The sequence below is a fragment of the Mastacembelus armatus genome, chromosome 18 (assembly GCF_900324485.2).
Source record: "Mastacembelus armatus chromosome 18, fMasArm1.2, whole genome shotgun sequence".
NCBI lineage: Eukaryota > Metazoa > Chordata > Actinopteri > Synbranchiformes > Mastacembelidae > Mastacembelus > Mastacembelus armatus.
Window position 1 is genome coordinate 4,941,183 of NC_046650.1, and position 17,977 is coordinate 4,959,159.

A 17,977-nucleotide genomic window follows, 5' to 3' on the forward strand; every position below is an offset into this window, starting at 1 on the left:
GGGATGGTCCAAATGGCTTTTTTAGATCAGTTTTTTAACCTTCATTTCAAATTGTTTTTCCTCAATTTTATCCTCAGTGAGATTATTGTTGTCTTTTATTTTCATGCTGCTTTAGGACTGGAGGTCTGCACTGAAGCTGAATACCAGTTGTGGTGGGTGTGGTTCTGCCTCATCTTGTTCCTATTCTTGTTCTTTTGTCTTTTCATGTTTTTTAATAGTACAGTCTTTGGCTTTTTTAGCTCTTCTATTTTCTTTTCTTCTCTAATACCTAAAAACACAGTACATTTTATCAGAGTGTAGTGTCCCTCTACAATAGCCATAGTCTGTTCAGCAAAACATCAAGTTAGTATATGAATGAATTCAATGTTAGACCTTTAGGTGTCGCTACAGAAAAATGGCAGTTTTTGTTTGGCATGTAAAAATGAGCATGTGCTCCACTTTTGACTTTTACTCAAAACACTGGGGCCTACTACATATCTGGTGTCATCACAGACCCATAGGTGGCCTTACATGTTCCTTCAATAGCCACTCAAAACAAATAAAACAATAAGTCACTTAGAAAAACAGTAAATTTGCACAGAGTGCAGGATATTTAATGTTTTCCTGTGGGTCGTTTGGCCTGGCATGGACACACAACTTCACCAGTGAAAATGTAGCAGCAGGATAAGTTGACCGACCTCAGAATCCTTACATCAAATGAGACTCTCTCCACAGTGCCAAAAAAAGGCATCATTGCATCTCCCTGTGCCAAACGTGACAACAATAGTGCATGGCATCTTTCACCTGTGGGCTATAGGCCTAATACAAAGGTCAGGCTTTCTTCTGGAGAACAGGCTCGACAAAGTCTAATAAAACATGAAAGGAATGCTAACAGAAAATTACTGACTGAGTTACCATCCATCCATCTTCTTCCGCTTATCTGGGGCCGGGTCACGGGGGCAGTATCCTAAGCAGGGATACCCAGACTTCCTTTTCCCTGGACACTTCCTCCAGCTCTTCCGGGGGACACCAAAGCGTTCCCAGGCCAGCTGAGAGACACAGTCCCTCCAGCGTGTCCTGGGTCTTCCCCGGTGCCTCCTCCCAATGGGACATGCCCGGAACACCTCCCCAGGGAGGCGCCCAGGAGGCATCTGGTATTCTTCTCTAATACCTAAAAGGGGCAGTGGGGGCCTAATGGATAGAGTGTCAGACTTGTAACGAAGGTTGCGGGTTTGAGTCTCAGGACCGGCAGCAATTGTTGGTGGGCCAGAGTGACTTGCCAGCTCTCTCTCCACCTTCAATACCACGACTGAGGTGAGACCCTTGAGCAAGGCACCGAACCCCCAACTGCTCCCCAGGCAACGCAGCAATGGCTGCCCACTGCTCCGGGTGTGTGTTCACGCTGTGTGTGTGTGTGTATGTGTGTGTGTGCGTGTGTGTGTGTTCACGCTGTGTGTGTGTGTGTGTGTTCACTGCTGTGTGCGCACTTCAGGTGGGTTAAATGCAGAGGGGAATTTCGAGTATGCGTCACTTTTTTCACTTTCAATTTCAATTTCAACCAATGAAATTAATTTAAATTAGAAAACCGTTTTTCCTTGATTTCATTTCATCTCTTTCTTCTCCAGGCTTTACATATTTCTTGTTTGCCAGAGCCTCTGCTCTTTGGTTGGGTCTCAGTCACAGTCTGGCAGAAGAAGGTGTGCCCAAAGCCCAAAGGCCTAATTCTCCATTGTTCAGTCAACCAGACCTTAATTCATTCATGTTTCAGGGTTACAATCTGATTTGCATAAATGGAGGGAAACAGCAGTTTGTGAAGTTTAGTTGACTATTCAAAATCTTTTTAACAGTTAATGATTTTGTACCTGTGTGACAACAACATCTGAAGTTCTATGCATTAATTATATAACAATAAATGATGTAACATTATTTAATAAGCATGAATATGTAGTATGTAGTTGGATAAATGACAATGTTTGAGAAGTGTGTCAGTCATATGCTATTGCCTTCAAACTCAATCGCATTGGTAGGAAAAGTACTTACACCAGATCATCTGCAGAAGAAAAAGAACTGACACAAATATGTAGAAGTACTGCATTTCAAATGAAAGTACTACTTCACAAACTTTTTACAGTCATTTTGCAGTAAATTTTCTCTTCTGACTGATCTTGGCTTTTCAGTGTATTTTTATCACCACACTAGTAGATAATATTTATTCACACACACACACACACACACACAGGCAATCAGAGCAACATTGAAAGCTGGCTGTCTGCATTACTTTGATCCCAAAAAATCATTAATAATTTCTTCCTGTCTCCTATTCAATCAGTTGTTCCACTCTCTGGAAACACCTTCCTTGAAGAAAGAAGATCCGTAAATATTCACAAGATGAATCTGACTTTGAGACAATTAGTACAATACCACAGACAGCGAACACCCAATTAGTTTGAATTATTTTAAGTGCAGCACAGTTAAAGTAAAGTATAATGTTAAAGTCTTCTGGAACAGGCTGAAAGTTGTGCTGTTAATGTGCAGTAGCACGGTAGAAGATCAAGTAACAGTTAATTTAGATGAGCTGTTGTGCTATTTGTTTGTTTCAGTTGTTTTTCACAGCAGTGGTTTTCTGAAATGTCTTCATATATTAATCTCTAAGGGTTTGGTCATATTCCTTCAGCACAACTTGCTGTTTTACTCCATTTTCCCTAAACACAAAGAGCGAATCCTAGATCGCTAGTCATGATGGGATGTTTTGTAAGTGTGCACTTAATGTAATACAAGGTATGTCCATGCTCTGGTGTACTTATTCACTGGGAATAGTGCATTTTAAGGCATCATCTCTTTTTTGCCATTATTTTATTTTGAATTAATAAAAAGTTGACTGTTCAAACTATGCACATTTCATGTTCGGTCTGTCCTGTACTATAAATTGGTCGTTTAAAGTTGTTTCTTTTCAGTCGTGGAGATTTTGCACGGTCTAGTGGCACAGAGATAGTGGTCAGACAGTAATTGAACTTCATACATTGTTTACTGAGAGGTGAGGATTTCATGAAGCATGTTTTGCTTAAATAACTTTAAAAGAGACGAGGATGAAACATGTCCAGCTCTATTACTTTACTCCGGAGTACACACATTCCTCTGTAGCATCTCTCTGTTTTCTTGATCTGCTGCCCGTCTTTACCCTTACAGCAGCATAGTGGACATTATCCACGTTGTCCACACACCCCTAGAGAAATATAATTAGTATGCTAGAATTCAACACAAATTCAACAGAAATCATGATAGAAAATATGTTTGAATTATATTGATCTGGTTAATCTAGATTAAATTACCTCTGCATTTGTTGTAGACGAAGCTGAAAATCTTGTGTGAGATTCTGAAAAACAGTGGAACGGTGTGTTTTTAATATACAGTATAATGTGATATTCAGTAATGAAACACTACAGATACAAACAGTATCATACCTGTGCATATGCAGCTGTTTCTCCTATTTATCATGCACAATAAGAATGCCAGTAAAACAGTCAGGATGGTGGTGAAAGTCAAAGCGCCACTCAAGAAATATACTAAGCGATGAGAGTCTTTTGTATCTGCACAGACACAGACAGGAGGAGATTTACAGCTACATTTTACTTTGTGCTTATATTTTGTTTAATGCAGGAGCAAGCATTACTATTTATCAAAACTAATTGTATTTTGCTGGAACGTTACTTACCCTCCAAGTCCAGTCTGGTCCCATTTCCAAACAGCATGTGTCCACATGAGGCAACAGCACAGTAGTAGGTCCCAGCATCAGACACATTCAGGCTGTTCATCCGCAGGTTGTAGACACAGGAGTGAGTTTGTGTCTCAGGTTTCCTCTCACACTGATCATTGCTGCCTCCATGGGTGTAAATGAGTCCTGGATGAGCTTGTCCAGAGTGTTTGAACCAGTAAACCCTGTGTTCTCCATCACAGGTCCCAGTGTGTACTGTACAGCCCAGAGTCACAGAGCCTCCTGGCTGGATGCTCTCAGATGCTGACTGATGCACCTGAGCTGGGATGTTCAAACCTGAGCCCTGCACGCTGACAACAGTGCCCTCTGCAAATTCAAACATGTACAAATAGCTACTTGCACAGTAGTAAGTACCTGAGTCTGAAATGCTCAGATCTGTGATTGCCAAGTGATTTTCCCCATTTCCAGTCTCCAGCATGAACCGTGGATTGTTGAGTTCATTATGAAAACCAGTTTTGTCATATTTATAGTAGCTAGAGATGATCCTTGGTTTCTGTCCCAGAGTCTGTTTATACCAGTAAAACCTTGTTGCAACATCACTTTGATAGAAACACTGCAGAGTCACGTTCCCCCCAGTTTTAACTGATACAAACTTTCTGTCTTGTTTCAGAGATGCGAATTGCAGGTTTGTCATTTGAGCTGAAATGATGTGACATACAAAACAATGTACACACCATAGAACACAAAGATATATCAGAGGCAATGCATTTTAAAAGATTCAATGTGCAGTCCTGAAAATTCAACTCACCCATTGTCCCGAAGAACAAACCTGTCAGACAGAAGACAAACTGTGCAGATGTCATTGTGTTCAAATGTTCACGCTTAATGACAAGAACACTGAGCCTCTCTCCACTATTCACAGACAAGACTGTGTGTGATTGGCCAGTGAGAAGTGACTCTGAATGTCCTGTTAAAGAAATATGTTCACTGCCACCTATAGTTTGAAGTTTAGTTTGTGAGAAGCTTGCCAACACTTCGGTACAACTGGCAGGGCTAAAAACACTATACATTTACAGCAATACATTTAAAACTGCATTTGACTATAAAAATCATTTTAGATGGGTCATCTAATGTAACTGATTGCGATTCAGCTGCACTATGTAAGTAGTTAGAAAACAGGGATGGTCCAAATGGCTTTTTTAGATCAGTTTTTTAACCTTCATTTCAAATTGTTTTTCCTCAATTTTATCCTCAGTGAGATTATTGTTGTCTTTTATTTTCATGCTGCTTTAGGACTGGAGGTCTGCACTGAAGCTGAATACCAGTTGTGGTGGGTGTGGTTCTGCCTCATCTTGTTCCTATTCTTGTTCTTTTGTCTTTTCATGTTTTTTAATAGTACAGTCTTTGGCTTTTTTAGCTCTTCTATTTTCTTTTCTTCTCTAATACCTAAAAACACAGTACATTTTATCAGAGTGTAGTGTCCCTCTACAATAGCCATAGTCTGTTCAGCAAAACATCAAGTTAGTATATGAATGAATTCAATGTTAGACCTTTAGGTTTCGCTACAGAAAAATGGCAGTTTTTGTTTGGCATGTAAAAATGAGCATGTGCTCCACTTTTGACTTTTACTCAAAACACTGGGGCCTACTACATATCTGGTGTCATCACAGACCCATAGGTGGCCTTACATGTTCCTTCAATAGCCACTCAAAACAAATAAAACAATAAGTCACTTAGAAAAACAGTAAATTTGCACAGAGTGCAGGATATTTAATGTTTTCCTGTGGGTCGTTTGGCCTGGCATGGACACACAACTTCACCAGTGAAAATGTAGCAGCAGGATAAGTTGACATATCTCAGAATCCTTACATCAAATGAGACTCTCTCCACAGTGCCAAAAAAAGGCATCATTGCATCTCCCTGTGCCAAACGTGACAACAATAGTGCATGGCATCTTTCACCTGTGGGCTATAGGCCTAATACAAAGGTCAGGCTTTCTTATGGAGAACAGGCTCGACAAAGACTAATAAAACATGAAAGGAATGCTAACAGAAAATTACTGAGTTACCATCCATCCATCTTCTTCCGCTTATCTGGGGCCGGGTCACGGGGGTAATATCCTAAGCAGGGATACCCAGACTTCCTTTTCCCTGGACACTTCCTCCAGCTCTTCCGGGGGGACACCAAAGCGTTCCCAGGCCCGCTGAGAGACATAGTCCCTCCAGCGTGTCCTGGGTCTTCCCCGGTGCCTCCTCCCAATGGGACATGCCCGGAACACCTCCCCAGGGAGGCACCCAGGAGACATCTGGAACTACTCCGAGCTCCTCCCGGGTGACTGAGCTCTTCACCCTATCTCTAAGGGAGCAACCAGCCACCCTGTGGAGGAAGCTCATTTCAGCCGCTTGTATCCGAGACCTTGACCTTTCGGTCATGCCCCAAAGCTCATGACCTCAGGTGAGAGTAGGAACGTAGATTTACCGGTAAATCGAGAGATTCGCCATGACAGACCAGTACACCGACTGCTTTACTGCTGCCGATGCCCCGATCCGTCTGTCAATCTCAAGCTCCGTCCTTCCCTCACTCGTGAACAAGACCCCAAGATACTTAAACTCCTCCACCTGAGGCAGGATCTCTCCCCTGGCCTGGAGATGGCAAGCAACCTTTTTCCGGTTGAGTTACCATTAATTCTTAAGCTAAACTATTAATTGAACCACTCAGTCTGCTCTCAATAGCCTAACTTCAATATTCAGAGATTTTACTCTGACATTTTAGACTTGATGTGTCTGCTTTAGAGATAAACTCAAGAGTTGTAGGTCTGACTATATTCTGTACATTCTGTTATGAATAGGCTGCCAATACAGTAATCACTTTTTAAATTGTCATTTTCTACTAGGCTACTTGAAAGATATTTGATCATCCAACCTCACTAACCCATTTCCTTCACTTCATACTGCACCTCACGACTTGTTGACTCATATCGTTCTAAACAAGTCAACGGGTGTTCTGTTGATTTGTGCTACCTATCAAGATGTGTGTAGTGGAAATTTCTTTAAGTTTGCGAGTTGCTAATTCTCCGAAACAACCACAAGTGTGATGAATCATCTCAGGTTTAATCACGGGTGCCCGGAGAGAAGTCTTTGCAGAATTCTCTGACTTTGTGTTACAGAATCAGGTTTATATATCTTTGTAAAAAGGGGTGAACTAATCTTGAACAGACCCAACATGTTTGTTCAGGTGTCCTCTATCTTCAGGCCTCTACCAGCACTAAACAAATTGTTGGCAGTTATTTACAAGCCTCTAAAACCCTAAAACACCACACCAATAAAACACTCAACCTCATACAATGCATGTTTTAGCTCAATATTTAAATGACCCTTTGTGACCACCTGTTCCATGGTGTATAAATCTCCCACATTCCCCCCTTTTGACACAAAGTGTCAACACATTTATCATAAGACATTACCAATCAGAGGAAACAAAATGTTACATTATTAGTCATGGTATTTCCATATCTAGATCACTGTCATCATATGGGTTTCCTGGGGCCCAATCATTCAACTGTATTTCAGCAGTCTTTGTTGATTCAGTTACAGCAGGGGTGTCAAACTCATTTTAGGTCAGGGGCCATATGGCGGAAAATCTATTCCCAAGTGGGCCGGACCGGACCGACAAGGCAGGTAGCTCCGGGCCAGCTGACAGGTATAGGCCTACTTGCTCAGCCTCAGTATAAACAGTTTGCCTGCTTAACATAATTGCTATTGCGACACCCAGTGGACACGTTTAGAACAGCAGTTTCTTTCATTGAAAAATTGCAGCTAATTTCAACTTCAAATCATCTCGCGGGCCGGATTAAACTAGTTTGCGGGCCTGATCTGGCCCGCGGGCCGTAAATTTGACACCCCTGAGTTACAGGATATCTGTCCATGTCCTTTACAGGTGTAACACATTTCATCCAGGTGAAACTGTCCTCTTTGAAGCTGATTCTGCAGAAATCCTTGATTCCTCTGACATCCTCTTGTATTGTTCCTTCGAGATTGCAGGCTCCTTCTATGAGGTTGTGTAGTCCCCTGCTGGTAGTACATCAACTGAGCAGTTTGGAGAATTTTTTACCTGGTCCATGTCTGACTCCACTCGGTTCCTTTCTGAATGTAAGACGTGTCCATACATTTGGCAGAGTCTTTGTTTCCCAGCCGACACATGACATCATGACATAACTTCTTGGGCCAGGTGGAGACCATTTATTAATACAGTTTTCAACAGGTGAGTGTATGCCACATTATCTGCGTCAAATCCAGAGTGTGCAGCGAATACAGTTTCCATGCCGGTGCGATATTCAACTGCTGACTCACCCTCCTTTTGTCGGATACAGTATTATGAATCTCAGGCCAGCAAACTCTCAAAGCAAATGCAGTCCGCATAGCTTCATACAAGGTGTCCATCGTGGCGGTGAATTGTTGTGACCCCACTGGTGCCGTGTTGTGGGTCTGATGTTTCCCCATGGGAATTTGACAAACCTGCAACACATAACTTCTACTTTCTTACCCTACGTTTCTGTTTTGTCCTTCTTATTCTCCTCATCACTTTTCTAACTGTACCCTTAATTCTGCAGCAGATTTTTTCTTTTATTTCTGCCTCCCTTTCTCACTCTTGAAAAGAGTGCCAATGTATTTTTTCTTTCTTTGCTTTCTTTTTTCACTTCCTCTTCTCTTTCTCGTAACAACATTCTATAACCACACATTTAACTCATTTATCTGTCCTTATTTAGCACTGGGGCTGGTGCTTAAACTCTCACTGGGTTTATAACATACACACACAATAAGTTCTCATTCACACTAATCTTTCCATCTCATTGCATGGTCAGATCGTATCACACAAACACTAACTTTGGATGACTCACTACAGCCAGGTAGGTTTGTATGACACGTTTGTATGACTGCAACGTACCCTTATGGTACACACATTGTGCATACAAGTCACTGAAGGAGTCACCACAAAGCTTATGAAATTATCACTTCAGTCATATGCCCAGTTCATGATATGGGACAAATTCTAAGGCAGTTCTTATAGACAATAATAGCGTACTTCTCATTAACAATAATAATTTACTTCTACAGTACTGTATTAATTTTCCTGTTTTCCACGTACGGGTCGTTTCATTAATAAACCATATGGCTTCCCCAAAGGAAGACTTACGTTTGTAATCCTCAGCCAGTGGAGTTTTCTCGTTGTTTCTTTTTTTTTCTTCTTTTTGTTTTTGTTTTTTTTAGGATTATTTTTTCGTCATCTGGCGTCTGTCCTTCAAACTCACAGTTTTTTTTACCATGAAGGGATTACAAAGATCACGTCACTGCCTTGTCTCTTAAGGCCAAAAAACACACACCTAGGGCTTTTCTGTTCGACACAGACCAAAAACATACCAAATTTCCTTAAATCACTTAACAGACATATACAAGAAATGATTCATAACACTGTACTCACTTATTAAATGAATGGAGCATCCACTGCCCACCACCTGTTCTGACCTCAGGCAGGATCCAGCACTCCGTTTGTCGGAGTGGAACTTTCCCTTCGTTTTTAAATTTTACCACCGGTGGTTCCTTCGGTCTAGAACAGGCACTGGTCAGGGGCATGTCCATCCCATCCTCGTCGCCAAACTGTAGTGGAAATTTCTTTAAGTTTGAGAGTTGCTAATTCTCAGAAACAACCACAAGTGTGATGAATCATCTCAGGTTTAATCACGGGTGCCCAGAGAGAAGTCTAAAGACTTCTCAAGACCCAACATGGGCACCCAACATGTTTGTTCAGGTGTCCTCTATCTTCAGGCCTCTACCAGCACTAAACAAATTGTTGGCAGTTATTTACAAGCCTCTAAAACCCTAAAACACCACACCAATAAAACACTCAACCTCATACTGTGCATGTTTTAGCTCAATATTTAAGTGACCCATTGTGACCACCTGTTCCGTGGTGTATAAATCTCCCACATGTGCTACTTATCAGTTCTGTGCATGCCCAGACCCCCGGTGTCCTGTAGTATGTCAAGTAAATAGTATCACTGTAGATTTGTGGATGTTTTATTGATCATTACAGTATGTTTGAGTCCACATAGACACATCTACTTTTACTATTCATACATGGTAGTTTGATGACATTTGTGATATATACACACGTCATCAACATCAGAGCATTACATAATAACATTGCATTGCTGTAGATGCATATTATCATTATTATACAGTAAAGAGTGAAGAACAATGAAGACTGAATCATTTATATTGTGAAGTATACTGGAACAGTTACCTGTGGGGCAGCATTGATAAATTTGGACATTTAGCTTTTATGTTTTGCTTCATTATTTATTCATCTCTGCTAAAGACAATGCAAAGATCAGTACTATTGAAAGAATAATAAGAAAACCTGCAACCACATCCTGGCTCAAACAACACAAACAACAAAGACAATGGGGGCTCAGACTGGCTAAAGTAAAGCTTTTAGGGAGCCCGTCTCTTGTTTCCGATGAGAACATAATATAAAAGTGTATTTAAATTTACACCTAAACTTAGTTTACACCTCAAAGGAGAAAAAAGGGCACATTTTCCTCCCATAGTACAAATGAATGACCAACTTCCAAATCTATTACTTTACACTGGAATACACACATTCATTCTGAGTTTGAGTCCTCTCTCTTCGTGATCCTTTGGGCTTGGTTGCCATTAAAGCAGCATAGTGGAGGTTGTCATCATCTTGGTAACACTGGGAACAAAATTTAAAACAACATTGTAACGGTGCACCTGCTGGAAACTAACAATGGTGCTATAAACATGTTCTAGTCCTAATACAGTTTCTTAAAATCAACTGACCTGTGATTTTGCTGAAAATCTTGCCTGAGGCTCTGGTCACGAAACAGAAGAAAATGTGTTTAATTTAAAGCCATGTTTTCTAAGTAAGAACTGTACAATACATCACTTCTTACCTGTAGACTGGCTACTGATTCTTTTGTTCAGCTTATACAATGAAACAGCTGATAAAACACTGAAGATGGTGGTCAATACCAAAGATCCACTCAGTAAATACACCAAGAAAAGAGAATCCACTCCACCTGCAAATTCAGAGGTCAGCAGTTTTCAGCCTTGTCTTGTGTTTCATCTGTCATCAGGACAGCCTCTTCGAGATAAGTTACTTACCCTCAAGGTCCAGTCTGGTCCCATTTCCAAACAGTATGTGTCCACATGAGGCAACAGCACAGTAGTAGGTCCCAGCATCAGACAGATTCAGGCTGTTCATCGGCAGGTTGTAGACACAGGAGTGAGTTTGTGTCTCAGGTTTCCTCTCACACTGATCATTGCTGCCTCCATGGGTGTAAATGAGTCCTGGATGAGCTTGTCCAGAGTGTTTGAACCAGTAAACCCTGTGTTCTCCATCACAGGTCCCAGTGTGTACTGTACAGTCCAGAGTCACAGAGCCTCCTGGCTGGATGCTCTCAGATGCTGACTGATGCACCTGAGCTGGGATGTTCAAACCTGAGCCCTGCACGCTGACAACAGTGCCCTCCGCAAATTCAACTGTAATTGTATAACTACTGGCACAGTAGTAAGTAGCTGAGTCTGAAATATCCACATCTGAAATTTTCAAGTGATTTTTTCCATTGTCAGCATCAAGTTTGAAGCGTGGATTGTTCCTGAATTCACCATAAAAAGTCCCATTTTTGTCGTATTTGTATAATGTAGATATGAGCCTTGGTTTTTGTCCAAGTGTCTGTTTATACCAATAAGACATTGCAACATCTCCTTCATGGAAACATCGCAAAATTACTTCTTCACCAACATTAGCCAACACAAAACTGCTCTCTTGGCAAACAGATGAGGACGATTTCAGTTCGGTCTTCTGAGCTTAAGTGCAATAAGAGACGCAGCAATCATACAGTGGTTTTCATATCGTAGAAAGTGCTTTATCTGATAAAGGTATAAAAGTGAGTTCAAGCAAATTCACATGAAATGACAAAAAATACCTTACCTATATTCCCCAACAGGAGGCATGTGAGATAGAAAACAAACATAGGAGATGTCATTGTGATCAAATTGCTCTGCTGAATGAGCAGTTTCTCAATACTCCCTCCACTCTTAAGAGACAGGACTATAGGAAACATGGTCACATGTTTACTGCCATCTACAGTGTCAGTTTGGTCTTTGAATAGACTCATACCTGGGAGATATATGAAGAATGTAGCAGCTTCTTACTTTGGCTTTAAATGATTTGTCTGAAAAATGAATGAGCTATGTTTTATAAAGACAGTTTATTCATTAGCAACAAATTACACAGGAGTCAGTTTGTAGCCAACATTTATGGACTTGAGCATTTGCTAGCTACATTTCAGACAGATAAAGTGCAGCCTATTACTTGTGGTTTTTAAGCCGTTTTATCCATATGTGGCAGTAGATCTGAATGTGCCTCTCCTCCTACACTCAAGTCTAAATTCACAAGACTCTAATAGGTGCCACTGGAAAGAGACAAATTTTGACAGTAGCTCAAAATGCAATCATGCACGTTATTTTCAGCTTTATATATGTTCATCTATTATACTGAATTCTGTTTTGGACATCCTTGTTTTATTCTGCTTATGCATTTATCTCGACTGTACTGGAAAGACAACCAGTCATACTTTCAAAACACCACTAACTTAATCACCTGCTTCAGGATGTCTGGGCGTTCAGTGAAATAGATGCTCAGCTCAACTTGTCCTGTCAGTTTGTGGTGCACTAACATCAGCAGCCAACTAACAGCTGTCAGCAAGATCAGTGACAGGAAGTCTGAAGTTCTGGTCACGAGTAAGCAGCATCTGCTTCTTCTGGTTGGCGGCTTGCAACCACCAACAAGCCCTCCTAATGCAGAGCACTACCTGCTGTAGCGCTGAGAAATCATGAACAAGGAGTTTCTTGGTACAGCTGGCACACCACAGTTTTCCACAGTAGGTTACCGCTCTGTAAATTAAACCTTTGTGGCACTATTGGTAGAAAACTCATAACATTTCCCAATAAAATAATTCTGTATTTAATAAAAAGGGAATTAGAAGAACCAGTGTAACGTTGCAGTTATCACTGTCTGAGTTACAGTTATTGGACCTGGCTTTGTAAACACACATATTATACAGCATTGTATCATTTTGTAATATTTGTCAGTGGTGCACTAAAGCCGCGTGCACTTTAACTAGATCTATGTTACAGATGTTATTACTGAATATGGAAATTAGATAATTTCATTTTGCAGCACAGGTGAACATTTTATCCAGTAGTCTTTATTTTTGCCCTTAATGATACAGTCATGTCATGAACTGGGCGAAATGAGGACCAATAAATTGCCAACACCAAAACTCAGATATAAAAGCTTTAATTTTTTTTGAAGGGAAAGGGTTCGGGGGATGAGGTGACCAGGATGTGGGATTCAATTCAATTCAATTCAATTCAATTTTATTTGCATAGCGCCAAATCACAATACAAATCATCTCAAGGCACTTTACAAAAACTAAAACTAAAAACCCAACAATTCTCTTATGAGCAAGCACTTGGCGACAGTGGAGAGGAAAAAAACTCCCTTTAACGGAAGAAAAAACCTCCAGCAGAACCGGGCTCAGTTTGGGCGGCCATGTGCCTTGACCGGTTGGGGTGAGTGGATAGAGCAGAGAGCAGAACAGCAACAATAAACAACAAATAGACACTGCAGGTTGGTGGGACCAGTAACTGCACATCAGCAATATATAGCTCCAGGACCAGGGACACCTGCAGAAGGTACAGAGAGAACAGAGAGAGAGGGAGAGAGCACAAACTAGGGGAGAGAGAGAGCACAAGGTTAGTGACATTCAATGGTGGAATATATATGAGGTGGGGGGGGTTATGGTAAGGGAGCTCAGTGCACCGATGGTCCTCGGGCAGTCTAGGCCTATAGCAGCATAACTAAGGGATGGTTCAGGGTTGCCTGAAGCCAGCCCTAACTATATGCTTTGTCAAAGAGGAAGGTTTTAAGTCTAGCCTTAAAAGTACAGAGAGTGTCTGCCTCCTGAACCCAGGCTGGGAGCTAGTTCCACAGGAAAGGAGCTTGATAACTAAAGGCTCTTCCTCCCAGTCTGCTTTTGGAAACTCTGGGAACCACAAGTAGACCTGCACTCTGAGAGCAAAGTGGTCTATTGGGATAATATGGTACTATGAGGTCTTTAAGGTATGAAGGAGCTTGATTACGAAGGGATTTGTATGTGAGAAGAAGGATTTTAAATTCTATTCTATATTTTACAGGGAGCCAATGAAGAGAAGCCAATAAAGGAGAAATATGATCTCTTTTGCTAGTTCCTGTCAGGACTCTGGCTGCGGCATTCTGGATTAATTGGAGGTTTTTTATGGAGATATTGGGACATCCAGATAGTAATGAGTTACAGTAATCTAGGTAACAAATGCATGGACTAGTTTTTCTGCATCATTTTGAGACAGGATGTTCCTAATTTTGGCAATGTTGCGCAGGTGATGTTTTCTCTGTTTTCTCTGAGTTTAAAAGTAAAAAGTTACTGGTCATCCAGGCGTTTATGTCAGTTAGACAGGCTTGAAGTCTGGTTAACTGGTTTGTATTAACAGGTTTAATAGATAGATACAACTGAGTGTCATCTGCATAGCAGTGGTAATTAATAGAGTGCTTCCTAATAACATATCCTAAAGGAAGCATGTACAGGGTGAACAGAATCGGTCCTAGCACAGAGCCTTGTGGAACTCCATAACTAACTTTTGTTCGTGTGGAAGGTTCATCATGGACATGAACAAACTGTAATCTGTCCAATAAATAGGATTGGAACCATTTTAACGCTGTTCCTCTGATACCAGTCACATGCTCCAGTCTCTGTAATAAGATGTTGTGGTCAATGGTGTCGAATGCTGCACTAAGGTCTAGGAGGACAAGTATAGAAACAAGTCCATTATCTGAGGCTAAGAGAAGATCGTTGGTAACTTTTAACAGTGCTGTTTCTGTACTATGATGTGCTCTAAATCCTGATTGAAAATCTTCAAATAGTTCATTCCTGTGTAAGTGGTCTGACAGCTGCTTAGCAACAGCTTTTTCTAGGATTTTAGAAATAAATGGCAGGTTGGATATTGGTCTATAATTAGCCAAGACTCCTGGATCAAGACTAGGCTTTTTGAGTAAGGGCTTGATTACTGCAGTCTTAAAGGCCGGTGGTACGTAGCCTGATACTAGAGATAAATTTACCAAGTCTAATAAAGATGAGTTCATTAATGGCAGGGTGTCTTTAAGCAGTCTAGTCGGGATGGGGTCTAAGAGACACGTTGATGATTTCGATGAAGCAACTACTGATGTAAATTCAGAGAGATCTATGGGAGAGAAGCAGTCTAAACATAACTGAGGTCCTACAGATGATTCAAGAGCTACTGTAGTAGAAGATTAATTTATTGCAGGTATAGGAAGCATCTGCTGAATTCTATCTCTAATAGTTGTGATTTTATTTGTAAAGAAACTCATAAATTCATCGCTGCTGAGAACTAAGGGAACACTGGGCTCAACAGAGCTGTGAGTTTTTGTCAGCCTGGCTACAGTGCTGAAAAGAAACCTGGGATTGTTCTTATTTTCCTCTATTAGTGATGAATAGTATGCAGTTCTGGCTTTACAGAGAGCTTTTTTATATGTTAGTAGACTGTTTTTCCAGGCTAGAAAAATTTCCTCTAGGTTTGTGGAATGCCACTTCCTTTCCAGCCTTCGTGATGCCTGCTTTAAGGTACGAATATGTAAATTATACCATGGGGCTAGTCTTCTCTGATTCACTAACTTCTTTTTCAGAGGGGCTACAGAATCAAGTATTTCACGCAGTGAGGTTACAGCGCTGTCAACAACATGATCAATTTGGTAGGTAGTGGGATTAAGGCAGCTGCCCTCCACTATGTTTATACTTGGCATAGATGCAAATAAAGATGGAATCATTTTCTTAAATTTATTAACAGCGTTGTCGGATAAACATCTGCTGTAGTGGAATTTTCTTCCAAACGCTGCATGATCCATCATTTTAAATTCAAAAGTTATTAAAGAATGATCTGACAAAACAGGATTTGGGGGAAAAACTATTAGATGTTCAATTTCGATGCCATAGGTCAGAACAAGATCAAGGGTGTGATTGAAACAGTGGATGGGTTTATTAACGTTTTGAATGAAACCAATTGAATCTAATATAGAATTAAATGCAATGCTGAGGCTGTTATTTTCAACATCTACATGAATGTTAAAATCTCCCACTATAATGACTGGGATGGATGGAACTGAAGTATCTATGGTGGGAAAGATTACTGTCTCAGCCAGGAACTGGTAACACCGAGGGAGCCAAGACAGATGGGAAATGGAGTCCAGGTTGTTTTCCACAGAGCAAGATCTGGTGGTGCTGTTTTCCTTGGTCAAAGATTTTCAAGGTAATCTTGTATAACAAAAACTCAGAGAATCCAGAGATTGCAATTATTAACAAAAACTCCTTCAACATAGAAAAGCAAATTAATATCCTTGGAGGGAAAAGCTCAAGTGAGTGTAGATGAGTAGGAAACCAAATCCAGTATGGGTCTTCAAAATAAGAGCATGAGACAGGAAGTAAAGTTGCCGATCATCACAAGTCAGGAATGTTAGAAGGTGTTTCTATGGGTGGGAATTTAATCATCCCATCATACTCAACAACACTGTAGCATTCATGCTTAGGTTTCTGTTTTTGCCAACATTTATGTTTGTGCCCCATAACTTGTATAATAATATGTATGATGTGTACTGGCTGGTTTTAGGTGAAACCGTGGCACTAAAACAGCCCTTATTAATCATGACCTTAGTACTACTAGTGAGTCAAAAAAAAGTATCCGTTCATTTATACTTGACCTTACTATTACATTTGACACTATTGATCACAGTATTCTCATTATGAGATTTCTGGGTTGTGTTGGTCTTTCTGCTCTGCTGTTAGCTGGGTCACGTCTTGCTTAAAAGAGAGAAGCTTTTATGTTTCTGTTGGCTCTTTTAAATATTTTGAAATGCAGAACTTTTAAGGGGTCCCACAAGGGTCAATTTTAGGGTCATTGCATTTTAATTGATATGCTTCCGCTTTATTTAATTAAGAATCATGATATATCTTATCATTCATATGCTGATGACATGCAATTATAAGTCTCTTTGTGCTCGGATGATTTAAGGACCATAAGCAACTTAGTAAAGTGTATCAATTATGAAAAGAGTTGATGAATTTTCTCCTTCTTAATGAAAGTAAGACAGAAATACTAGTTGTAGGACCTCGAAACAGAATATATTCAAGTTAATTCACTGTCTCTTTAAGTGCAGTAAGCCACTCAGGGAACTTGGTGTCTTTTTTGATGCTAACCTCAGCTTTGAAAACATATCAATGTTTTAATCAGGATAGCTTTTAATCACTTAAAACAAAGGTTAAGTCTGTCATGTCACAGTTTGATTCTTGTTCAACTTTCCTTTGTCTGGGGAGTTTACATGTTTCCCCATGTCTATGCGGGATTCCTCTTAGTTGTGCTTCCTCCCATAGTCCTAACGTGCAAGTTACATTGATTGATGACTCTAAATTGCCAGGAGGTTGTGAATGTTTGCCTATATGTCATCCCTGTGTCTCACCCAGTGTCTGTTTGCATTAGGTCCATCCCCTTGAAACTCTTGAGAGGATTATGCAGTGTAGATGATAGATGATTGGTGATAATACTCAAATGCAGATCCCACCTACACAAAGCATATGGTGCAGATAAAGCTGCTCTAAAATATGTATTTTAAAGTCATCAGTGTAGAAACAGTCTAGAGGATATTTAATATCTTCAGTTGTTGTCTTCAGATGTAGGCACATGCCAGCTGCAATACTGAAATCAGTATTTGATGTTTCATATCTGATTTTCATTGAAACAATAACAGTGAAAACCATTTAAGCCTCATGTTTTTAGGTCAGCTTTCCTGTGTTGTTTTACTTTGGCACCTCAGCAGCTGAGTGTCAGCACCTACTCTGTTACACGAGTTTAGAAGGTCAGCCTCATTTTCAGCTACACGTTGGTCATGTATGAGTTTCAGCTAGATTGAAAACATTTACATGATGTTTATTTGATTATCAATGACATTATATCAGGTGCGGTTCTAGACCCATTTTAGGCGGGCTTTAGTCCCCCTCTGTCATTTAAGCCCCCCTAAAATGATCAACTACAAACTACTATCAAAATTCATTGAAAGTATAATTTTTACTTTTTAAAATAAAAATGAAAATAAGAA

The 17,977-nt window shown here is 40.4% G+C and overlaps 2 protein-coding genes across 2 annotated transcripts; both read right to left on the reverse strand.

Moving 5' to 3' along the window:
* Nucleotides 1-2,788: 2,788 nt before the first annotated feature.
* Nucleotides 2,789-4,824, reverse strand: LOC113135797 (uncharacterized). The gene is made up of 5 exons (XM_026316093.1): nt 4,500-4,824; nt 3,692-4,390; nt 3,441-3,566; nt 3,309-3,352; nt 2,789-3,202 (listed from the first exon to the last, which is right to left on the reverse strand). The coding sequence occupies exons 1-5, from the start codon at nt 4,759-4,761 to the stop codon at nt 3,086-3,088; spliced, it is 1,248 nt and encodes a 415-aa protein (XP_026171878.1). The 5' UTR covers nt 4,762-4,824; the 3' UTR covers nt 2,789-3,085.
* Nucleotides 4,825-10,867: 6,043 nt separating this feature from the next.
* Nucleotides 10,868-11,768, reverse strand: LOC113123922 (uncharacterized). Its single transcript, XM_026296317.1, has 2 exons — nt 11,705-11,768; nt 10,868-11,580 (listed from the first exon to the last, which is right to left on the reverse strand). Exons 1-2 carry the CDS (start codon nt 11,757-11,759, stop codon nt 10,868-10,870), a joined length of 768 nt encoding a protein of 255 aa, XP_026152102.1. The 5' UTR covers nt 11,760-11,768.
* Between the last annotated feature and the right edge of the window lie 6,209 nt (nt 11,769-17,977).

Coding starts and splice junctions, on each gene's coding strand:
- LOC113135797 (XM_026316093.1), bottom strand. CDS start 4,761: ATGTATAGTGTTTTTAGCCCTGCCAGTTGTACCGAAGTGTTGGCAAGC. Junction 4,391..4,499: donor TTTGTTCTTCGGGACAATGG/GTGAGTTGAATT, acceptor ACATCATTTCAG/CTCAAATGACAAACCTGCAA. Junction 3,353..3,440: donor AAACAGCTGCATATGCACAG/GTATGATACTGT, acceptor ACTGTTTTTCAG/AATCTCACACAAGATTTTCA.
- LOC113123922 (XM_026296317.1), bottom strand. CDS start 11,759: ATGACATCTCCTATGTTTGTTTTCTATCTCACATGCCTCCTGTTGGGG. Junction 11,581..11,704: donor CCTCCTGTTGGGGAATATAG/GTAAGGTATTTT, acceptor ATTGCACTTAAG/CTCAGAAGACCGAACTGAAA.